General features: G+C 44.6%; 1 protein-coding gene and 1 pseudogene across 1 annotated transcript in view; one reads left to right on the top strand and one right to left on the bottom strand.

The window, feature by feature from the left end:
• The first annotated feature begins 4,972 nt into the window (after positions 1 to 4,972).
• Positions 4,973 to 6,076, top strand: LOC101274697 (glycine cleavage system H protein, mitochondrial-like; annotated as a pseudogene).
• Positions 6,077 to 14,705: 8,629 nt separating this feature from the next.
• Positions 14,706 to 25,227, bottom strand: part of EP300 (E1A binding protein p300) — a 74,363-nt gene continuing 63,841 nt past the window's right edge. Inside the window, exons 26-31 of the mRNA XM_004279520.4 lie at positions 24,895 to 25,008; positions 23,758 to 23,923; positions 22,809 to 22,973; positions 21,042 to 21,203; positions 18,299 to 18,580; positions 14,706 to 18,032 (exon numbers count right to left, since the gene is read on the bottom strand). Of these exons, the coding sequence (XP_004279568.2) occupies positions 15,834 to 18,032; positions 18,299 to 18,580; positions 21,042 to 21,203; positions 22,809 to 22,973; positions 23,758 to 23,923; positions 24,895 to 25,008 (3,088 nt within the window). The 3' untranslated portion in view covers positions 14,706 to 15,833. The remainder of the gene's footprint in view (positions 18,033 to 18,298; positions 18,581 to 21,041; positions 21,204 to 22,808; positions 22,974 to 23,757; positions 23,924 to 24,894; positions 25,009 to 25,227) is intronic.

Here is a 25,227-nt window from a genome sequence, read left to right as displayed (position 1 = left end):
TGTAATTAATTATAAACCAAAACCTAGGAATTATCCTTGATTCTGCTCTCTCCCACTCACAGATCCATCTACAAGTTCTGACTGAACTACTTCTCACCACAAAACATATCCCGATATGTCCACTTTTCTGCATTCCCACTGCTACCATCCCGGTCCAGTTCACGACTGGCTTTCTCCCAGACTACTCCAAAGACCTCCTAAATCACGGGCCTCGGGTGACTCTTCGACCAAATGATGGATGTCTACTGAAGCAAAGAGCCAGGTGTGTGATTAGGGCAGAAATGTTTATATATGCTGAGTGAAATTTTGCTAGCTGACTTATACCCTAGCAATTACTGATTTGAGTGGGGAATATTTAAGACCCTCTGTGGTTCTGCAACTATGTGTTGAGGTGCTCTGAGGCATGGCAGGGACCTCTCAGGGGTGCTGAGGGATATTTTAAAATCTTAGAGGAAACCTAGTGTGTTGGTTTGCCGGGCTCCCCTAACAAATTACCAGGACTGTATGGCTTCAACAACACAGTCCTGGAGGCTAGCAGTCCAAGATCAAGGTGTCAGCAAGTTTCATTTCTTCCAAAGCCTCTCTCTTTGGCTTGCAGATGGCTGTCTTCTTGCTGTACCTGAAGTGGTCTTTCTTTTGTGTGGGCATATCCGTGTTCTAATCTCCTCTTATAAGGGCACCAGTCATATTGGATTAGGACCCACCCATATGACCTCGTTTTACCTTAATTACCTCCTTAATAGCCCTGTCTCCAAATACAGTCATAGTCGGAGGTCCTGGGGGTTAGGACTTCAACATGAATGAATTTGAAGAGGGGACACCATTCAGCCTGTAACACAGTGCCGCCTGATGCTGCACAGACTGCTGGCTTGAGGCAGTTTCAGCGTTGGCTCACACTGCATTCCTTCTGATAATGTCTTATATTTGCCAAGCCGAGGTTTTGGAGGTTGTTGTGATAAAAAGCAAGTACCGTGTGTAAGTCAATATGGAAGAGGAAAAGAGAGTGGGGTGTCCAGTCTGATTTCGAGGTTTGAGACAGTGTGCGGCGCCCAAAAGGCACTAAATTGTTAGGACATAAACACTTACTGAGTTTGGGGCTTCCCTGATGGCGCAGTGGTTAAGAATCTGCCTGCTAATGCAAGGGACATGGGTTGGAGCCCTGGTCCAGAAAGATCCCATATGCCGTGGAGCAACTAAACCCGTGCGCCACAACTACTGAGCCTGAGCTCTAGAGCCCGCAAGCCACAACTACTGAGCCCACGTGCCACAACTACTGAAGCCTGCGCGCCTAGAGCCCGTGCTCCGCAACAAGAGAAACCACGACAATGAGAAGTCCGTGCACCGCAACGAAGAGTAGCCCCCACTCACCACAACTAAAGAAAGCTCGTGCGCAGCAATGAAGACCCAACACAGCCATAAATAAATAAATACATTTATTTTTTTAAAAAATAATGAGTTTTTTGGGGCTTATCTACTTAATGACAGAACTATTAGGTATTTCTTTAGGCCTAGGGGCATCATGAAGCAATTATTGAGTCACTAAAGGCACGTGAGTGGCGGAAATTTGGGAACCTTTACTCCAAATGAGTCAGTGGATCCCGGAGATCAAAAACACCAGCGTTAAGTTTTTAATTATACAGACTTCTCCAGGTGCTCCCCAAACCTACTGAAAAAGCATTTGGGAGTTGAGCCCAGGATCCACTGGTGTAGCCTAACCCCCTCATTAAGGCCCAGAAGGGGAAATCTCTTGCCAGAGGTCATACAGCAAGTTAGTGGTCGAGCTGGGATTAGAATCCAAATTCTAATGGAATCTGTCAGATTCTCCTCCCCTTCATCAGCATTTCTGATGTCCATACCTACAAATGTTGTCACACCATCTGCCACTTAAGCAGACATGGCCCTGACCTCAAAGGCAGATGGCAATTACATGGACAAACTCCATACTGAATACGTGAGTGTGCGTATTAAAAGTTTATATCATACAAGACCTACATGAGGAAAACTACAAAACTCTGATGAAAGATACCAAAGAAGGATTAAATAGTTATTTCCTGTTTATGGATAGGAAGACTCACGATATCACGTCATGATATCAGTTCTTCCTAACGTGATCTATAGATTCAATTCAATCCCAGTCAAAATCCCACTAAGTTATTTTGTGGATATTGACAAACTCAGTCTAAAGTTTGTAGGGAGAGGCAAAAGATCCAGAATTAGCCAACTCAAAATTAAAGAACAAAGTTGGAGGACTGACACTACCCAACTTCAAGACTTCCTATAAAGCTACAGTAAATTGAGACAGCGTAGTATTGGTTCAAGAATAGACAGATCAATGAAACAGAATGGAGAGCCCAGAAATAGACCCATATAAAAATAGTCAAATGATACTTGGCCCAAGGAGCAAAGGCAATACAATGGAGCAAAGATAGTCTTTTCAACAAATGATACTGGAACATCTGGACATCACATGCAAAAAAAAAGAATCTAGACAGACCATACACAGTTTGGAAAGATGAGCTCAAAATGGATCATAGAACTAAATGTAAAACAGAAAACTATAAAACTCCTGGAAGGGACTTCCCTGGTGGTTCAGTGGTTAAGAATCCGCCTTCCAATGCAGGGGACGTGGGTTCTATCCCTGGTCAGGGAACTAAGATCACGCGTGCCACAGGGCAACTAAGCCCATGTGCCACAACTAGAGAGGAGCCCACGCGCCGCAACGAAGAGCCCGTGCGCTGCAACGAAAGATCCCGCGTGCCACAACTAAGACTCCATGCAGCCAAAAGTAAATAAAAACAAACAAAAAAAACTCCTAGAAGATAACATAGGAGAAAATCTAGATGATCGTGGGCTTGGCAATGACTTCCAAGATATAACACCAGGGCTTCCCTGGTGGCGCAGTGGTTGAGAGTCCGCCTGCCGATGCAGGGGACACGGGTTTGTGCCCCGGTCCGGGAAGGTCCCACATGCTGCGGAGCGGCTGGGCCCATGAGCCACGGCCGCTGAGCCTGCGCTTCCGGAGCCTGTGCTCCGTGACGGGAGAGGCCCCAATAGTGAGAGGCCTGTGTACCGCAAAAAAAAAAAAAAAAAGATATAACACCAAAAGCATGATCCTTGAAAGAAATAACTGGTAAGCTGGGCTTCTTTAAAATTAAAAACTTCTGCGCTGTCAGGAGAATGAAAAGATAAGCCACAGGCTGGGAGAAAATATTTGTAGAAGACATATTTGATAAAGGACTGTTATCCAAATTATACAAAGGACTCTTAAAATGCAATAATAAGGAAATAACCTGATTATAAAATGAGCCAAAGATCTTAACAGACATCTCTCCAAAGAACATATACAGATAGCAAGTAAGCATATGAAGAGATGTTCCACAGCTTGTGTCACCAGGAAAATGCAAATTAAAACAATGAGATACCACTGCACACCTATTGGAATGGCTAAAATCTGGAACAGTGACAACACCAAATGCTGACAAGGCTGTAGAGCAACAGGAACTTTGCTGATGGGAATGCAAAATGGTACAGCCACTTTGGAAGACAGATTGGCGGTTTCTCATAAAACTAAGCATAATCTCACCATATGATCCAGCAATTTCACTCCTTGGTATTTATACAAAGGAGTTGAAAACTTATGTTCACACACAAACCTGCATACGATGTTTATAGCAACTTTATTCATAATTGCCTAAACTTAGAAGCAACCAAGATTCCTTCAGTAGGTGAATGAATAAACAAACTGTGGTCCATCCGGACAATGGAGTAGTATTCAGTGCTAAAAATAAATGAGCTATCAAGCCATGAAAAGACATGGAGGAATCTTAAATGCATTTTACCTAGTGAAAGAAACCGATCTGAAAAGTCTCCGTACTGTGTGATTCCACCTACATGACATTCTGGAAAAGGCAAAGCTATGGAGACAATAAAAGGGTCAGTGGTTGCCAGGGGTTGGGGGGAGCGAGGGATGAGTAGACAGAGCACAGAGGATTTTTAGGGCAGTGAAAATACTCTGTATGTTACTGTAACGGTTTGTCTTTTTTTTTGTTTGTTTTTTTAATTTTGGCCATGCCGCATGGCTTGCGAGATCTCAGTTCCCCAAGCAGGGATTGAACCTGGGCTTCTTTCACTCAGTGTAACGCTTTTGAGGTTCAGCCATGTCATATTTATCATAGTTTGTTCCTTCTGATTGCTGAGTAGTGATGCACTGAATGGATGGATCTCAGATTGGCTATATACTCACCATCTGTTGGGCTGTTTCCGTGGTTTGGCTATTATGAATAACGCTATCAACATTCACATGAAGGTCTAAAACTAAAAAATAAATTAAAAAATAAATAAATAAAAGGGAATCCCTTGGCAGTCCAGTGGTTAGGACTTGGCGCTTTCACTGCCGAAGGCCTGGGTTCGATCCCTGGTCAGAGAACTAAGATCCCACAAACGTGCAGCGCAGCCAAGAAATGAAAAACCAAAAAACCCCAACATTCACATGAAGGTCTTTGTGTGGACAGAGGTTTTTCTGTCTGTTGCGTAAATATCTAGAAGTGGGAGTCCTGAGTGGTGTGGTAAGTGTCTTTTAGAAAGAAAGAAACTGCCGAAGTGTTTATAGCATTTTACATTCCCACTAGCCGTGTGTGAGCGTTCCTGTTGCTCCATATCCTTGACAGTACTTGATCTTCTCAGTCCTTTTATTTTATTATTATTTTTTTGCGGTACACGGGCCTCTCACTGCTGTGGCCTCTCCCGTTGCGGAGCACAGGCTCCGGACGCGCAGGCCCAGCGGCCATGGCTCACGGGCCCAGCCGCTCCGCGGCACGTGGGATCTTCCCGGACCGGGGCACGAACCCGTGTCCTCTGTATCGGCAGGCAGACTCTCAACCACTGCGCCACCAGGGAAGCCCCTCTTCTACTTGTGAAGGAGTTTATGTAAGATTGGTGTTTTATCTTCCTTAAATATTTGGTGTGGCTCTATATGCTGCGCGGAGACCCTCTGCACCCCTGCGAACATGGCGCTGCGAGTGGCGTGGCGCGGAGCGTGCGGGCCACGGTCTGCAGCCTGCGCGCCATCTCTGCGCCCAACGCGCCCTGCCGCCGCGACCCTGGGGGCTGCGGGTGGGCGCCGTCCGGGCGCTGCGCACCGGCCCCGCTCTGCTGTCGGGTCGTAAATTCACAAACATGAATGGGTAACAACAGAAAACGGTGTTGGAACAGTGGTAATCAGCAATTTTGCACAGGAAGCTTTGGGAGATGTTGTTTACCGTAGTCTGCCTGAAGTTGGGACAAAATTGAACAAACAAGACGAATTTGGTGCTTTGGAAAGTGTGAAAGCTGCTAGTGAACTCTATTCTCCTCTCTCAGGAGAAGTAACTGAAATTAATGAAGCTCTAGCAGAAAATCCAGGACTTGTCAACAAATCTTGTTATGAAGATGGTTGGCTGATCAAGATGACACTCAGTAACCCTTCAGAACTAGATGAACTAATGAGTGAAGAAGCATATGAGAAGTACATAAAATCTATTGAGGAGTGAAAATGGAACCCCTAAATAAACTAGTTTGAAACAACTTAACCTAGCATAGTTGTCTTAAATTAGTGGTGGATTTTTAAAAAGCAACTTTTAGCAAAAGAAACTGCTTGCAACAATGTTGCCTGAAAAAAATACCCCTTAACTTCCTAATGATTTCAGATAAACACTATACATCTTTTTCACAACACCCTGTGATTTTTAGGCTAGTCTCCAGTTATAATACTCAGAATTCCTGAAATTATCTGTGGTAAAACTAGTTACAAAAATTATGTAATTCAAGGATAACATTGTTATCTTAACCTTATATAATATTGTAACTTGCTTACAGCCGTCCCTGGATTTGGGTCAAAATACTCAATGAACTTGCCACTGGAAATAAATGACAGTGGAGAAAAGTTTGTTAGTTGTATAGCGTCCAGTGAAGAACATTACTGTCTTAATTTTGCAATATACTGTGTTTGCTGGTGCTATTTTTATACAGTGAAGCAACAGCCTTGCAGGAAAATAAGAAACAGTTTAATAATAAAATATTCAACTTCTTAAAAAAAAAATTGGTGTAATCACCAATGAAGCATCTGGGCCTGGAGTTTTCGAGTGGGAAGGTTGTTAATTATGAATTCAATTTCTTTATTATAGATCTTGAACTATTCATATATTTTATGTTTTTGTATGTTTTGGTAAATTATATTTTTCAAGAAATTTATCCATTACATTTAAGTTGTTAAACATATTGGCGTAAGGTTATTCATAATTTTATCTTATTCTGTAGATTTTGTAGAGATGTCCTGTTTTTCATTACTGTTGTTGGTGATTTATGTTTTCTCTCTTTAATGAATCAAGAGATTCATCAGTTTTATTGGATGCTTATTCCATTTACCTTTAATGTAATCACTCATATGATTGGATTCCAGTCTGTCATCTTGATATTTGTTTTCTTTTTGTCCCCTCTGTTTTTTGTTCTTTTATTTCTCCATTCCTGGATTGTTTGGGTTAGTTATTTTTAAGTAATTCATTCTTTTTCTTCTATTGACTTTTTAGCCAGTTCTTTGATCATTTTTTAAGTGGTTACTTTAGGGATTACAGTATCCGTCCTTAATTCATCACAGCTGATTCACGTTTAACGAAACCTTTACAACAGTATCATTGTATTTACACCTTTACTGTCCTTTGTACTGTTGTCATTTATTTTACTTCTATAAATGATATAAACTTCGTGATCCACTACTATTTTTACTTTAAAAAGGCAATTGATTTTTTTTTTAAACTTTTTTTTTTTTAATTAATTTATTTTGGCTGCATTGGGTCTTCACTACTGTGCATGGGGCTTTCTTTAGTTGTGGTGTGCGGGGGCTACTCTTCGTTGTGTTGCACGGGCTTCTCATTGCAGGGGCTTCTCTTGTTGCGTGCAGAGCATAGGCTCTAGGCACGCGGGCTTCAGTAGTTGTGGCATGCGGGCTCAGTAGTTGTGGCTCATGGGCTCTAGAGCGCAGTCTCAGTAGTTGTGGTGCATGCGCTTAGTTGCTCTGAGGCATGTGCGATCTTCCCGGACCAGGGCTTGAACCCGTATCCCCTGCATTGGCAGGCGGATTCTTAACCACTGTGCCATCAGGGAAGCCCGGCAATTGATTTTTTAAAAAAATTTAAGAAAAGAAAGAACAGTAGTATTTTTATTTACCCACATTTTGCCATTTTCAATGTGCTTCTTTCCTTTTTGTGGACCTGAATTGTTATCTCTCCCTCCAGCCTGAAGAATTTTCTGTAGCATTTCTTGGAGTAAGGGTCTCTTGGCTACAAATTATCCCAGCTTTTGCTTTTCTGAAAATGTCTTTGTTTCATTAAAATTTTTGAAAATTTTGGCAAAAATACACATAAAATTTACCATTTAAAAAAGTTACCATTTTATTTTTTTAAATTAATTTATTTTTTGGCTGCATTGGGTCTTCATTGCTGTGAGTGGGCTTTCTCTAGTTGCGGCGAGCGGGGGCTACTCTTCCTTGCGGTGCACGGGCTTCTCATTGCAGTGGCTTCTCTTTGTTGCGGAGCACGGGCTCTAGGCACGCAGACTTCAGTAGTTGTGGCATGTGGGTTCAGTAGTTGTGGCTCGCGGGCTCTAGAGCGCAGGCTCAGTCAGTAGCTGTGGCACACGGGCTTGGTTGCTCTGCGGCATGTGGGATCTTCCCGGTCCAGGGCTTGAACCCATGTCCCCTGCATTGGCAGGTGGATTCTTAACCACTAAGCCACCAGGGAAGCCCCAGGTTTACTATTTTAAAGTGTACAGTTCTGTGCCATTAAGTACCTTCATATTATTGTGCAACCATCACCACCATCTATCTCCAGAACTTTTTCATCTTCCCAAACTGAAACTCCATCCTCATTAGACACTCCCCAATAGAATAGAGGGCAGACTAGAGCCCAGAAGTAAACCCATGCATGTATTGAATATGATCATATGAGTTTCAACAAGGATGCTAAGACCATTTTATGGGGAAAGAAGGTTTTTCAACAAATAGTGCTGGAACACAGTATTGTAAATTAACTATACTCCAATAAAAATTAATTTAAATAAATAAAATTAAAAAACAAGTAGTGCTGGGAAAACTGGATCTCTACATACCAAAAAAAAAAAAAAAAAGGAAGTTGGACCCTTACCTTTACATATACAAAATTTAACTCAAAATGGGCGAAAGAACTAAGAGACCTCAGAGATGTAACTATAAATACCTAAGTGATCTAATTATAAAGACCTAACAACTAAAACTATAAAACTCTTAGAAGAAAACAGGAGAAAACTTCATGACATTGATTCAGCAGTGATTTCTTGGATATAACACCAAAGCACAGGCAACAAAAGTAAAAATCCATTAACTGGACTACATCAAAATTAAAAACTTCTTTTCATCAAAGGACACAACCAACAGGGTGAAAAGGCAAGCTATGGAATGGGAGAAAATATTTTCAAATCATGTATCTGATAAGGGATTAATATTTCAGAATATGTAAAGAACTCCTACAACTCAACAAAAAAACCCCAATTAGCCTGATTAAAAAATGAGCAAAGGAGGGACTTACTTCCCTGACGGTCCAGTAGTTAAGACTCCACACTTCCACTGCAGGGGGCACAGTTACGATCCCTGGTCGGGGAACTAAGATCCCTAGCAAGCCGCGTGGTGCGGCCAAGAAATAAAAAAATTTAAAAAGTTAAAAAAAAATGGGCAGAAGACTTGAATAGATATTTCTCCAAAGAAGATATACAAATGGCCACAAGCACATGAAAGAGTGCTCAACACCATCCTTAGGGGAAATGCAAATCAGAACCGTAAGAGGAAATAACAAGTGTTTTTTGAATGTGAAGAAAAGCAGTATGTTACTGGTTGGTAGTGTCTTTTATAGTGCAAAATAAAAATAGTAAAAAGAAAAAAAAGGAAAATAACAAGTGTTGACGAGACTATGGAGAAATTCGAATGCTTTTGCTGCTACTAGGAATGTGAAATGGGGGAACAGCCACTGTGGAAAACAGTATCCAGTATTTCGAAAAACTAAAAGTTTCAGGGCACTTCCCTGGTGGTCCAGTGGTTAGGACTCTGCGCTTCCAATGCAGGGGGCTCGGGTTCGATCCCTGGTCGGGGAACTAAGATTCCACATGCTGCATGCTGTGGCAAAAAAACCCCAAAGATAAAAACCCTAGAAGTTTCAGATTTGCGAGATCAAGTGTGTTCTGGACGTTGGGTGCACAACCGTGTGAATGTATCTAACACTACTGAATGATAACACATAAAAATGGTTAAAATGTTTAATTTTATGTTATGCATATTTTACCACATTTAAAAAATATTTGAGAGAGAAAAAAGTACACGAATTCCAATTTCCAGGTTTTGGTGATTATGAATAATGCTGCTGCTGCAGACATTCTCATACAGGTTTTTGTGTGAACATAAGTTTTCCTCTCTCTAGGGTAAGTATCTAGAAGTAGGATTGCTGAGTCATAAGGTAAGGGTATGTTTAACCTTACAAGAAACTCGACGGACTGATTTTTGTAGTGGTTGTACATTTTGTCACACCAATGTGTGAAAGTTCCAATTGTTCCACATTGTCACCAGCACTTAGTATTACCGTTTTTTCCGCTCCGTTCTAATGGGTGTGTAGTGATGATCTCATTGTGGTTTTAATTTGCATTTCTTAATGTCTAGTGATGTTGAATCTCTTTTCCTATGCTTATTTGCCATTTGTATGTCTTTTTTGATGAAGGGTCCAGATCTTTTACTCATTTTGAAAAATTGAGTTGTTTGCCTTGTTTCATTGAGTTTTTTTTTTTTTATTTTTTGCGGTACGCGGGCCTCTCACTGTTGTGGCCTCTCCCGTTGCAGAGCACAGGCTCCGGACGTGCAGGCTCAGCGGCCATGGCTTACGGGCCCAGCCGCTCCGCGGCATGTGGGATCTTCCCAGACCAGGGCATGAACCCGTGTCCCCTGCATTGGCAGGCCGACTCTCAACCACTGCGCCACCAGGGAAGCCCTCCACTTAAGTCTTGAACCCTCAAAGTCATCCACGAGGATTGGAATCAGTTTCTTCCAAACTCCTGTTAATGTTGATATTTTGACCTTTTGCCATGAATCTTATTGGCACCTAGAGTGGAGAATCCTTTCCAGAAGGTTTTCAGTTTACCTTGCCTGGATCCATCAAAGGAATCACTGTCTGTGGAAGCTACAACCTTATGAAATGTAGTTCCTAAAAATCAGACTTGAAAGTAGAAATTACTTTGTGATCCACAGGATGCAGAATGGGTGTTAGCAGGCATGAGGATGTTAATCTCATTACATCTCCATCAGAGCTCCTGGGTGACGAGGTGCATGGTCAATGAGCAGTACTATTTTGAAAGGGTTCTTTTTTCTGAGCATTATGTCTGAACTGTGGGCTTAAAATATTCAGTAAACTATGTTGTATACAGATGTGCTATCACCTAGGCTTTGTTTTTCCATGTATAGAGCACAGGCAGAGTAGATTTAGCCTAATTCTTAAGGACCCTAGAAAATCCAGAATGGTAAATGAGCATTGGCTTCAACTTCAAGTCATCAGCTGCGTTATTCCCTGACAAGGGAGTCGGCTTGACCTTTGAAGATGTGAAGCCAGGCATTGCCGACTTCTCCTCTTTAGTTATGAAAATCCTAGATGGTGTCTTCATCCAATATAAGACTGTTTTATCTGCATTGAAAGTGTTGGGTGTAGCCATTTTCATTGATCATCTTAGCTAGGTCTTCTGGACAACTTGCTGCAGCTTCTACATCAGCTTGGTGTTTCACCTTGTACTTTTATGCCATGGAGGTGGCTTCTTTTCATTAAACCTCATGAACCAACCTCTGCCAGCTTCGGACTTTTCTTCTGCCGCTTTCACACCTCTCTCATCCTTCCTAGAATTAAAGAGCGTTAGGATCTTGCTCTGGATTAGACTTTGGCTTGAGGGAATGTTGTGGCTGGTTTGATCTTCTTTCCAGATCACTAACTTTTTTTTTCAAACCAGTAATAAGGCTGTTTCGCTTTCTTATCATTTGTGTGTTCATTGGAGTAGAACTTAAAAAAATTTTATTTATTTGGCCGCGTCAGGTCTTAGTTGCGGCATGCATGTGGGATCTAGCTCCCCGACTGGGGATTGAATCCAGGCCCCCTGCATTGGGAGTGCAGGGTCTTATCCACTGGACCACCAGGGAAGTCCTTGGAGTAGCACTTTTTAATTTCCTTCAAGTATTTTTCCTTTGCATTCACAACTTGTCTGTTTGGTGCAAGAGGCCAGCTTTCAGCCTAATCTTAGTTTTTGGCATGTCTTCCTCACTAAGCTTAATCATTTCTAGCTTTTGACTTAAAGTGAGAGATGTGCGACTCTTCCTTTCACTTGAACACTCAGAGGCCATCGTAGGGTTATTAATTGGCCTGATTTCAATATTGTTGTGTCTCAAGGAATAGGGAGGCCTGAGGAGAGGGAGAGAGACGGGGGAACGGCCAGTCTGTGGAGCAGTCAGATCACATACATTTATTGATCAAGTTTGCCATCTTAGATGGGCGCAGTTCGTGGTTTCCCAAGACAGTTACAATAGTAACATCAAAGATCACTGATCACCATAGAAAAAATAATAATACTGAAAAAGTTTGAAATATTGGGAGAATTACGAATATGTGACACACAGAAATTAAGTAAGCAAATGCTGTTGGAAAAATGGTGCTGGTAGACTTGCTTGATGCATGGTTGCCACAAACCTTCAGTTTGTGAAAAAACGTCAGGGACTTCCCTGGTTGTCCAGTGGTTCAGACTCAGTGCTTCCAATGCAGCGGGCCTGGGTTTGGTCCCACATGCCACACTAAGACCCCGTGTCAGTGTGGCAAAAAAAAAAAACCCCAAACCACCAGTATCTGCAAAGTGCAATAAAGTGAAGCAAAATAAAACAAGGCAGGGGACTTCCCTGGCGGTCCAGCAGTTAAGACTCCGTGCTTCCAATGCCAGGGACTCAGGTCCGATCGCTGGTCAGGGAACTAAGATCCCACGTGCCACATGGTGCAGCAAAAAAAAACAAAAAACAAAAAAACAAAGCATGCCTGTACTTTCTTAACAGTGTTAGATCTTCCCAGTCTTCTTTTTTTAAAAATAAACTTATTTATTTTTGGCTGCGTTGGGTCTTCGTTGCTGCACACGCGCTTTCTCTAGTTGTGGCGAGTGGGGGCTACTCTTCATTGCGGTGCGCGGGCTTCTCATTGCGGTGACTTCTCTTGTTGTGGAGCACAGGCCCTAGGCGTGCAGGCTTCAGTAGTTCTGGCACGCAGGTTCAGTAGTTGTGGCACACGGGCTTGGTTGCTCTATGGCATGTGGGATCTTCCCAGACCAGGGATCGAACCGGTGTCCCCTGCATTGGCAGGCGGATTCATAACCACTGTGCCACCAGGGAAGTCCCTTCCCAGTCTTCTGATCTGTGAACAAGGATGTCTTTTTGTTTATTTAGGTGTTTAATTTCTTTCAATTATGTTCTGTAGTTTTCAACGTACAAGTCTTGTACTTCTTTTGTTAAATTTATTCCTAAACATTTTATTCTTTTTGATGCTGGCCTGTGTGCTGTTTAAGCAGGGTGACTTCATCATGAACATAACATTTCGGAAAACCATCTGTCTAGAGATTAGGTTCTTTGGTTGGAAAAGAAGCCTGGAACATACCTTTATGATTCCTGTTTTTTCCCCCTTTCAGTTTTTAGTCTGTATTTTGAATTTGGTTGGAATAGGGCCCTGTGTCACAAGGGCTTCTGTACAGTGAGAGAGAGCCAGGATACGGGGAAGGCAGGCTTTGGAATCCAGCAGACCTTTGGCTTTCTCTGGCTGTGTGACCTTGAGTACACATCTGAGCTGCCCTTTTCTCATTTGTCAGTCTTTGGAGCTGTTTTTGAGGATTCAGTGAGCTAAGTAAATGAAAAAGCACCTGGCTGCTGCTTGGCCCCCATTGGGCTCATTTCCTAGACTGATGTCTCAGAAACAGCCCAACTGGAAACTTGGGGCTCCTTTTAGCGCTTCTGAACTTTTCATTGTGATAATTTTCAAATACACATAAACATCGAAATCACCTTCCTGTATTCCTGACTGTGGATTAATTCACATCTTCCCCCTCCTTAGCACTGCCTCTGGCCTGGCGAGGACAGCCTGTTTCCCCTCCCCGTTTAATTTCTGCCCCCACTTTCTCCTTGCCACACTGGGGTGAAAACGTTAACACTTCAGTCCAGCTGTCTTTAGCCAAAGAGCCTAGGACTATGAACGCTGGGAATTTACTGCTTGGAAATGGGTTAGAATCCTAACTATTTCCCTTTTGAGGGCTCAGATCAACCCTGGGCCCCTAGTTGTGGGGACCATTATGGGGCCCTTTCTGTAACAGGCACTCAGCATCTTCTCTCTGGTCTCAGTCAAGTGGACCTGAAGCTGGTTTTCCCACTAGCATCTGATTCTTCACTCCTCTGGGCAGGGTCCCTCCTCACCCCTCTCCACCGCTTCCCATTCATCTCCCCCACAAGGTCCAGTTTCATGCTACCCTTCCCGGAAACCTTCCCGATTCCCACCAGCCAGAAGCTTTTACCCCTGCTGCCTGTGTCCCCTGCGTAGACCACTGAACACTTTTCTGTTTTACCTTGTTTAAGCATCATTCTGTCTTTTCTTCTAGATCTCGAGCTGGCTAGCCTGAGGGAAGGGCTGCACCCTGTCCACGCGTGTTGTCTGGCCTGGCACAGGACACAGGTGCTGCACGTACATCTGCTGGACCACTGACCTGAGGCAGGTGGACACCTGTTAACATTTTCTGGGGTGGGCGCCGATTAATGCTTAGTGTGCGGGTTCACCGCACATGGAGGTACTGGTTATTTTTCCTGAGACAATGTAAAATAGTGGAAAGGACAAACAGGAGTCTGAATTATGGTACTTGAAGAGAGTCTTCTTTAGCCCTCAGCAGATGATCGAACATAGTCAGTGTAGAAGCTCCGTGACAGTAACAAGGAAGACCTGCCGAACGATGCCAGAGCAGCTCACTCTCAGTATTCTTCTGAGTTTTCAAACTTGTTCAAAGCCGATGTAATGTTCAGTTCGAGGGAGGACTGGTAACCTCTCTTCAGTGCCCAGCACAGTATCAGACTCTGCGTTGTCATCTCTCGCGGCCTCCTGGGTTTATTTCCACACGGTTTCCTTTCCTACAGCCTCATTCCCCTGACGATTTCCTGACTGGCAGGTAGCAAAAACAAAGTGTAACAGAGAATAGGGATGTACTGTCAGCCCAGCTCCAAGTGCTTTTTCAAGGAGTTACTTGTGACTTAGGCAGATATGACCCCTCTTACGTGCTCATTCTTAGCCCTGTAAGATGAGGGTGATTGGAAGACCATGAGGTTATCCACAGGGGACCACAGAAGAAGGACCTGTATCAAGCTGATAAAGGCTAATTAGTATCAATTCCAATTGATAACATTTAGCTGGTATTTGTGTTTTCCCCTGAACTTTGGACAAATTTACCAAAATCTGTTTTTTAAAATCTATTTTATCACAAAATCACTTCACGTAACAGTTAGGGAGGGCTGTAAGCTAGTGCTTGCACCCCCCCCTCACCAACCTGAATCCTACACATCAAGCATGCAAACTGAGGCATTCTAAGATAAAGATGCAAGAAGTGAAACAAAGTCAGGTGTCTGTCTCACACAGTTTATTTAACAATAGGTAATAAGAAATCAAATTTAACAGTCTATACAGTGATCCAAAGTTCATATTTATAAGTAATCAACTTTAATCTCATGATTTACAAGTTGAGGGTTTTTGCTTTCTATTTTCAAGTTTTACAGAAAGTGTGTGTGTGTGTGTGTGTGTGTGTGTGTGTGTGTTTTGGGGGTGGACAGGGTAAGGAGGAAGAAAGCAAGCAAAGAAGAAACCCCAGGGACATTTTGCATGTTAAAATCATCCCACTGGAATTGTTTCTTACCCTCTTTTTAATTTTTTCCTTTGTTAGATGTAAAAATAACGAAAAAAATTCTTTCAAGAAACAGAACCACAATATATAATACATCAATTTGGCAGCTGCCCCTGTATATTTTGAAAAAGTCATTTTTCTCTCTACATGTACAAATTACTTTAATACTTGAAGTTTTTACGATCAGACTTACGGAATAGAAAATTTTCTGGAGCACAAAAGTTGACTTGAGGGGACTTTTTTTCCTTTCTTTTTTTTTTAAACATTTTTAAAAGAATGAACATCTTTGCACCCAGAGAAAAAAATTGGTATTTTAATATATATTTATATATATTTATATATATATAGAATGTAATTTTAAAGTAACATTAACCCCTTTTGTCCTCTGGTTTTAGAAATGTTCTTTTTTAACTCTTCCATAAAGTGAGGAAAATAGGGAAGAATGTCAACCATCTGCACCAGTAAATAATAACTATTAATATTACATATTTTCATTAATTTAAAAAAAATAATAAAACCTATTGGAGGTGCAAGGCGGGAGCATGTGGTTGGCTTCACAGACCTCAGCCTCCTCCCAGTGCACACTTGAACCAAACACACAAGGAAAAAAAAAACCAGGCTGGTGGGGACCAGCCATAACAAAAATAGATTCTTTGTGTTCTATCAATCACCCCTCAGGTTCATTTCGCATGTTTGCTTTAAACCACAAACAGCTACCGCGCAGTTCTTGTGTGTTCCAAGGAAAATTGTCTTTTAGGCTAAGAAAGATTCAAAAAAATTGTTTTCAGTACAAAAAGTCTTAAGAGAAAATAATTTTTTTGCTCCCAAAATACTACAAGGTGTCTCTAGTGTATGTCTAGTGTACTCTGTGAGAGGTTTGAATTCAAGTCTGAGTTGTCGGTGCTGAGTCCCAGGTCCGTGGCGCTGGCACCATGGAGGTTTGCCATGCCTGGATTGCTAGTCAGCTGAGAGAGCATCGAATTCTGGTCCGGGCTGGCAAAATGCCCTTGTTCCATGGGGTTGCCCTGGGCAGCGACCAGTCCAGGATGTGGAGAACTGGTCTGTGGGGAAACGTGGTGTGGAGAAGGCTGAGGCTGCATCCGTGGGGAAGGACTGGAGTGGGGGGGCTGGGACTGTGGCCGCGGAGAAGGAACAGGCTGGGGAGACCGCACTTGATTGGAGAGAGATGGGATCTGCTGGCCTGGAAGGTGCGGGGACTGAGCCTGACTCGGGAGCATATGCTGCTGGGGGCTCATGGGGTTGGGCTGAGCGGGTGACCCCATCTGTTGCTGAAGGAGTCGCTGCTGATAGGCCTGCAGGCCAGCTCCTGCCTCTGCCCCCAGGGCCTGGGGGAGCTGGCCCAGCTGGCCCCCGCTCCCTTGCTGCAGGTGCTGCATGTGCTGCTGCATCCGGGGCGGCGGCGGCGGCGGCTGGGGGGCAGGGTAGCCCAGGCCCTGGGGTGGCTGAAACTGGCTGTGGCTGGCCAGCCCAGGCCCGACTCCTGGCCCCGCTCCCTGCTGCTGCTGCTGCTGCTGCATCATCTGCTGCCGCCTCAGAATGTCTCGGAACTGCGCCGGCATGGTGCTGTGATTCATGCTCATCTGCTGAGCCTGGGGGCTCATCCCCCCCATGGGCGGCGGGAGCTGCTGCTGTGGCGCTTGCTGCTGTGGCAGGCCGGCCCTCTGGACGCCCGCCTGCATGGGATTCAAGTTCGGCATGGCGGGGCTGGAGTGGACCCCCTGCTGGCCCGGCATGGCGGGGGGCTGCAGCCCTGGCTGGCCCTGGGGCACGCCGGGCTGCCCGGGGAGGGGCTGCGGATTGGAGTTGGCGTACTTGGCAGCCCGCTGCTTGATGAACGCAGCCAACAGCTGGGGGTTGGCGTGAAGGATACTAAGCACCTGTTGCTGCTGCAGGGGGGAGCTGGGAGACCTGAGAGTCCGCAGAAGGTTTTGTAAGGCTTGTTGAGACACAGTGCCCGGTTTGAGAGGGCTCACACCTACCTGGCCCAATCCCGGTTGGGGAGCCATGTTCAGGGGCTGACCATGCTGTGACACTGACATCATGGCTGGCCTGGGCATCCCGGGCTGCAGGTGCTGGGGCTGAGGCAATCCTCCTTGGGCCCATGGTGGTGGCTGCTGCATCCCTGTGGGCCCCACCCCTGGCTCCAAATGCCCGCCGGGACCTCTGGCCATGGGGGGTGCGTTCATACCCATGGGGGCCATCGGCGTCATCTGGGGCATCTGGTGCTGGATCGGCCTTTGAAAAATTTGCACATGGGCCATCTGGCGCTGCGTCTCGGCTGCCCTCTGAATCTGCATCGCCATTTCCACCGCTGCAGGAGGGGGTCCTGGGAGGGGTGGCTGAGCAGTCTGCGGAGGGGTCGGGGGGGTGACCTGGCCGGCTGCCTTGCCCTGGGACACTGGGCCAGCAGCCTGAGTCCTGGGCAAGTAGGGCGGCATGCTGGCGGGAGGGGTGGGCTGGGGCTGGGAGGGGGGCTGGGGCGTCTGCGGGGTGGTCGGCTGCTGGCCGGTGGGCGTGGTCGGGGTCGCAGGCGTCGGGGAGGGCAGGCCCTGCTGCTGCCCCACCACGCCAGCCCGCTGCATGCTGGCCATCCTCCTGCGGAGCATCTGGGCTTGCTGGAGCCGGTGCTGTAGCTGCTGCTGCCGGAGCTTCTGCTTGATGTTGAGGCAGAAGGGCACGGGGCACTTGTTCTCCTGGCAGTGCTTGGCGTGGTAGCAGCAGAGGGCGATGAGCTGCTTGCAGATGGGGCACCCTCCGTTGGTCTTCCGCTTGCAGCCCTTGGTGTGCTGCACAACCCGCTTCATCTTCTGGCAGGAGGGCAGGGAGCAGTTGGCATTTCGGCACTGGCAGGCGTGGACCAGAGACTGGATGCACCGCTGGATGCTCAGGCGGCGGGAATCTCCCGGGCTCTGGGTGGCCGCGGCCTGCTGGTTGTTGCTCTCGTCATCTAACCCGAGACCGAGTTTCTCCATTTTGTGGTCATGGTTTTTAGTGTTATAGCAGGTGATACACAAATCATAATCCTGGGGGAAGACATAGGTGCAGGTCAACTCTCCAGGATTAAAGTCATTCAAAAGTAGTTACATACTCTGCTTGGGCTAAAAAGCCCCGTTTTAGAGAAAGCCTCTAATCAACTACTCAGATTTGAGACCAGGCCCCACCCACCCCGTCCCGTTACTCACCAGTGGCCCCGGAGCCCAGGAAGGCCCTCCAGGCCTGCATAACCTCTGTCTGAATCGCATCTCAGGCACCTGGAAGCCCCCCCGCCCCTCCCCTGCCAGGGGCCTACCTCGCACACGGTGCAGTGCCAGCGCGTCTCCACGTGGTGCTTGCACTCGTTGCAGGTGTAGACGAAGCGGTCCTGGCTCTGGGTGTGCAGCTCCACCAGCATGCACATGGTGGACCACTGGGCTCTTCGGAGTGAGGAGAACTCCAGGTGCTTGTCCCTTGCGAGGGTGAGAAAGGCATCCCGCCCGTCCATCAGGTCGCAGGGGATGAGGGGGTCGGGATCAACGATAGGAGGCAGGGAGTTGGCGGCGGGGCCGGCGATGAGACGGATCACAAAGAAGACCTGCAAAACAGACAGTCTCATCCTGACTCTGGCGCTAGAGCACCATGGGGCACTGGACCAGATGCCGCGGACGGGTGGGCCAGGCTGTGCACCTGGGGGGCCAGGACACCTGGCTTAGTTTTATGACCACCTCGCAAGGTTACACGACATGGCCCTCTTTCTCCTGCTTCACTACCTCTGTGCTCTTCTCTGGGACTTGTCTACGATGAGCCTAAAGAATCTACATCTTATGTTTTCTACCTCATTCAATAATTTTTTCAAAAGAAGACTGGTCGGGTACAGCACCGTACAGTGGACATTCTGCCTCAAAGTGGTCTACTTTAAGATACAATCCATGATTTAACCTGACTCTAATCATAAGGAAACAGAAAAATCCAAATTGAGGGACATTCTATAAACAATTGGGCTGGAGTCTTCCATGTCATGTTAAGAAAGTAAGGCCAGGAACCAAAACATGGCGACTCGGCATGGAGCAGGAGAAGCAGGCCCGAGACGGCAGCAGCGGGCGAGGTTCCTGAGCGTGAAGCCACAGCGCGCTCACACAGAAAACGCCCTCCTTCCTAGAAGGGACTTGCTGCAATAAAGATAAAGAAAATGTAGCAGAATGTTAACAGCTGGTGAATCTAAGTGAAGGCTATGGGAGGGCACCTTCTATATAACTTTCCTGTAAGTTTGGAGGAAAAACAAAGTTGGTAGGGGTGGGAAAATTAAAAAAGCAAAACCTCCTTCATCCTTGCTACAGAAACAGCAAAAGTTGAAGTTTGTTCACTGAAGTTTAAAGACACACAACCACCATTAATTCCCATAACCACTGGTGTAAAGGCTGCAAGAGGAAGCTCGGATTATATATGTAATAATAAAATGTAAAATGGAACCTTCAAGAGATCAAGAACTTGTAACTGCTGTATTGCCCACTATATTCTACCAGTTTTTCAGAGGCTGAAAATCTGTGCAAACTGGCAGTAACATTTGTTATATACTTGGGCAGCAATGCTGGCATAAAACAAGAGTCTAGAAAAAGAACACAGGGACTTGCCTGGCAGTCCAGTGCTTAAGACTCCGTGCTTCCACTGCAGGGGGCGTGGGTTCGATCCCTGGTCGGGGAGCTATTAAGACCCTGCATGCCACACAGTGTGGCCAAAAACAAAAACTTGAAAAAAACAAAAAAAAGAAAACATAGGACAAGAGTGCACACACTGACTAAAGACATATAAAAACAGATGCCGAAAGTTAAAAACATCAAGGGAGGACCGTGATGTGTGTGTGACCTTGTAATACTGGGTGTGACATTGTGGCTCAAAGATAGCACTCATAAAGCAAGGAAGAGCATTTTGAAAATGCCTGATCTAACAAGTAGGGAATGTCTGCAGCAACCCATTCAAAAGAGGGGCAGATAAAACCATCTGGTGACTCCCTAGGAAATCTTCACTATGGCCAACCATCCAATAACAACCATTATGACTGATTCCACTGTATGTCACCCTAGAGCTAAGACAATACTTGAATTTAACCTAAATTGACGACCTTAGATTCTAACTCCTAACAGGTAACTACTACCCACATCTTCTTCAGATGATGTATCCACAACTTAAGTCACACCTATTATGACATACTCTAAGGGCTTTCCCCAACTGCTGTTATGATAGAATTCTGTGACACTATATATTGCTCAAAACAGCTGACAATCATTATCTAAGTGAGGCATCCACACCTTAAACCAAGACTTCAAGTCCCCTCTCCACATAATGGCCTCTTCCTATAAGAACTTGACTATGATGTCTGAACAGAGTCATACATGTTAAAAAACAACAACAACAACAAACTGACATGAATTACCCTTCAAGACTCCTCATCTTAGCAATGATGACGTTGGGGAGAAAAAGTCCAACACACCCAGTTTTACTCCCAAGCTACCTACAACAATAAAGCAATTTAAATAATGAAATAATTCAAAGTTTTAACTTTGCTGAGAAGGTGTTACAGGTGCATATATGAAAGTTTAACTTTTCTTCAATTCTCTACACTTCCCAGTTCCCTTTCAGGAAGGCAAATATTCATTCATTTTGCCAAAGTTCCATTACAGACAAAGTGGAGTGGCCAAATGGAGTTCTAAGGAGCTTGGTCTAAAACAAAACAATAAAGATACCCAACAAGCCAATCTCCTGAACAACGGACAGAAATACAAACATAAAAGGATCACAAACAACAGGGTCAGACAAACTATGCTTACACTTTCCCAGCACCATCTAGCTTTATAACAGCTACAAATCAAAGACGGCTTACGTTTCCTATTCTCAGCACCCACTCTAGCCATCCTCTTTTTGCCTTCTTTCCCCTCAAATGATTTTCTTCCTTCTGAATTTCAAATGGTCTGGTGCTCACGTCATAAATACCAACCACGGTGGGGAGCTTTTGAGAAATCCTGCCCTGTTCTTTTCCATGCTTGGTGGCTATATCTTACCTCTTTATGCTTCTCCATGGTGGCATACAGTTTTTGCGAGAGGTCATTGGATACATTGGGCATGCCTGGCTTCTTCTTATTGCCCCTACTCAGGCTGCTCTTGTTTTTGCTAGTTTTCTTATTATTCTTCTTTTTAGCATTTTTGCTGTCTCCCTTTGTCACCTGCAGGTTAGCACAAGAGGACGAGAAAATGTTAACTATTTGTTAAGAGATTTAAGAAAAAATAATGGTAAAAAGACTCCATTTTTTTTTTTTAAGACTCCATTTTTGAAACTAGAGATCATAACCTTCCACCTTACACCATCTGCTCTCTTCATTCCTCCTCTCTTTTTTAAAGCTGTTATTTACAGTAAACTAAAGTTTACTAACGTTTTTGCACTTATTTTCTCCCAGTGAAGAATGTCTCCACTAATGTCTCTTCGTTAAGACAATGGCAGCCTTAGCTTTTTGGCCAGAAGAACCCCGCAGACCAAGGAGACACATCAGGTGGACCCAGGCTATCCCAGATTTGAGGACAAGAACAAGGAGTGAGTGGCAGTGTGGGGTAGTGAAGTGCACACAGGAGCAGGGAGCCAAAGGCCTTGGCTACATTTCCTTCTGCTCACTTTCTAGAATTTTATGGGCCTACTATTAAAAAAAAAACTTGAAAAACGTTCAATCGAGGAGTTTAAACTGCAGGCTGTAAAGGGTTTTTATTAGACTATTTAAGGGTGACTTTAATAGTTCAGACTCAGCAAGGGCAATCTAGATAAACTATGGGGAAATAAATGACAAGGAAAAGCTCCTCAGATGATCCTTCTACAACATAGGTTCTGTTTGGGGACTGGCAAACTCTGGCCCAGACCTGTTTTTTTTTTTTTTTTTTTTCCCCCAGACCTGTTTTTGTATGGCTAAGAATGATGGTTTTTATATCTATAAAGTGTTGTTTAAAGAAAAAAAGAAAAAACAGAAAAAAAAGAATGTGCTGGAGACAATATATGACCTGCAAGGCCAAAATATTCATAATCTAGACCTCTGCAGAAAAAGTTTACCAACCCCATGCTCTAGATGGGTAATTTTCTCAGTCTTCCATTACTAGAAATCCAAGATTCCATTTAAAAATGAGGTCTGGTACTTCCCCGGTGGTCCAATGGCTAAGATTCCGTGCTCCCAATGCAGGGGGCCCGGGTTCGATCCCTGGTCAGGGAAGTAGGTCCCGCATACCATAACTAAGACTCTGCGGAGCCAAATAAATATTTTTAAAAAATGAGGTCTGGGACTTCCCTGATGGCACAGTGGTTGAGAATCCGCCTGCCAGTGCAGGGGACAAGTGTTCGAGCCCTGGTCTGGGAGGATCGCACATGCCGCGGAGCAACTAAGCCCGTGCGCCACAACTACTGAACCTGTGCTCTAGAGCCTGCGAGCCACAACTACTGCAGCCCACGTGCCTAGAGCCTGTGCTCTGCAACAAAGAGAAGCCACCGCAATGAGAAGCCCATGCACCGTAACAAAGAGTAGCCCCTGCTCGCCACAACTAGAGAAAGCCCGTGCACAGCAACAAAGACCCAAAATCAGCCAATCAATCAATTTATATATTAAAAGAAAGAGGTCTGATGCTAAAAAAGGCTTAAAACCACTCAACTAGAACCACAGTAACTTATCTACGCCAATATTTCTTGCCCAACTTGAAGAGCTGAGAGCTTTAAGACCATGTTGAAAACTTAAGCTCACTTCTGGGTTATACATGAGAATAGGTAGAGGCTGGAAAGGGAAATGCAAAGCCCTCACATCTGTGCTTTCGTTGCTCGTGTTCTCCTCTCGCTTTCTCTCTTCCTCCTCCTGTTCCAGTTCCTTAATGCTCTCTTCCAGTACATTGGGCCAGAAATCACCTTCAAAGTAAGGCAATTCCTTCGCGCTTGTTAATCGATCTTCAGTAGCTTGTTTAAAAATATCCTGTGAAAATATCCGTGTACAAATAGGAATTTATATATTAAAAAAAAACACGTTTATTATACAGAAGCAGTCATAGCTAACGGATGCAAGAAACATGAAGAATCAGATGTGTCTTCTGGAAGATGGCAGAGATTTTATACCCAAGTCTGATGTCCGGGGAGACATTTAGTGTCACAAACAGTGAAAGGTCTGGTCTGAAATCAGTATTTCTGGTTCCTCTTTCCTCTACCCACGAGGACAGGGAAATTATCCGCCTTTACATAACCAAGTGGCAAACTATCCTGTCAGGAACAATGGCAAAGGCAGCATCATTCACACCGTGGCTTCTACCACTCTTGAGACAGAACGCAGTGCGACAGGAGGCACGCACGCCTTGCACACACCCTTGAAGTATCAGCAGTTCCTACTGAGAAATATGTTCAAAACAACCCCAATTACAATTACTGGAAACCACATGGTTAAAGAATGATTTGCTGGGCTGCTTAGGAAAACACCCATTGCATGTTTTCCTCCCCATGAGTAAAAACAGATAAGATATTTAGTAGTTCAAGTTTCTTAACATGGGATACCCTACAATCACAAATGGCTATTAAATATTTTGCCAGATCCACTCATCTTAGTAATTCAGGAAAGAAAACACCCGCTATCAAATTAGCTTAATTTTACAAATTACATGGAAGAGGGAGAACAAACAGGAGATTTCTGTTAAGATAGTAAAAAGAGCAGAATACAGAGCAGCAGGATTAGTCAAGCCACAGTTCTATCATCCCCCCCACCTCCTGACCTTGTAGTCGTGGACAATTCGCTCGGATACAGCCTTGTCGAGCATCTTTTTGTACCACTCCTGCAGTCGCTTGGGCTTGGGTATCTTCTGGTCAGGGGGGTGGCAATGGAAGATGTAGTCGTCTCCTTCACTTGGGGGGCATGCCCAAATATGCCCTGTTGTATACCTAACAACACAAAGAGAAGGAACATTCAAGAGAAAGATCACCCATCCTAGAAAGAATGTTATACTTTAAACTACAAAATGGAGTCAGTACAGAAACCAATAATTTCCCCGAGATAACATGAAGTGTGCAATCCACATCAGACCAAAAGCCTTAGGCCAGGGACTTCCCTGGTGGCACAGTGGTTAAGAATCCGCCTGCAAATGCAGGGGACGCGGGTTCGAACCCTGGTCCTAAAAGATCCCACACGCCGTGGAGCCACTAAGCCCATGAGCCACAACTACTGAGCCTGCGCATAGCAACAAGAGAAGCCAGCGTAATGAGAAGTCTAGACACCGCAACGCAAGAGTAGCCCCCGGTCGCAGCAACGAAGACCCAACGCAGCCAAAAAAAAAAAAAAAAAAAAAGTCTTCCAGGCCAGAACTAGGCATAACCCTGGATCAAAAAAATCCCAAATTTGCATTTAAAGACCAAACAAAAGCTACAATGCAAAGGAAAATGAATCCATGTCAGCAGGAGGGCTAAATGAAATGCAAACTGTTAAAAGGAATAACCTGCAAGGTGAGGTGGTGAGGTGCTAAATATTCTCAAGTACATATATACCTTGAAGGTAAGGAACCAGTCTGATGAATTTTTTTTTATCCCCAGACCTTAGTGTGATTTTGGTTTTGATACTCAGGTGCAAAAGGACCAAGTGCAGGTTAAGGTTCTGGCCCTTCAAATCAAACTGTACCTAATAGCTTAACTGAACAAAATAAATCTGGGATGGGTGCAACTACGGTCAAAATATCCATTTCTTTCCCACTGGCAAAATTAACCAAGGGTCTCCAAATTATAGTTCCATTAGATGAAAGCCAAAGTTGAGGAAAAAAGACCAAAAGTCACATATATGCATGTATATCTCACCATAATATCAGTGGTGATTAGTTTAAAACTAATTAAACAAGTTGTTTTGCATTTGTTTTTATGCTTACCCTAATTTCTTGACGTATTCCAAATACCCAATTAGAATTTCATGATAGACTGCAGTCCTCAAGCATTTAGGACGGAAGAAATGAACACTGTCCAGGTATGATATATAAACTCTCCTATACCAAACGAGGAGAAAGAAGCCAGGTCAAGTCACGCAACGAGTTCCTACTGATGTGGCTAAAAACACCTTCTCTCTTTTCTGTGCCCTTTGCTGACCTTGTCATTTTTAATGCTTATCACACAATATTACAGTTATTTAGGTAAATGACTAGATTGTGAACCCGTCGGGGGGTTTTGTGGGCCTGTGGCTCTATTACAGTCTCAGCACCTAGCAG

Source organism: Orcinus orca, chromosome 11 (assembly GCF_937001465.1).
Source record: "Orcinus orca chromosome 11, mOrcOrc1.1, whole genome shotgun sequence".
Classification (NCBI taxonomy): Eukaryota; Metazoa; Chordata; class Mammalia; order Artiodactyla; family Delphinidae; genus Orcinus; species Orcinus orca.
Note: the sequence above shows the minus strand (reverse complement) of the source record. Positions and strands in the feature narration are given on the sequence as shown.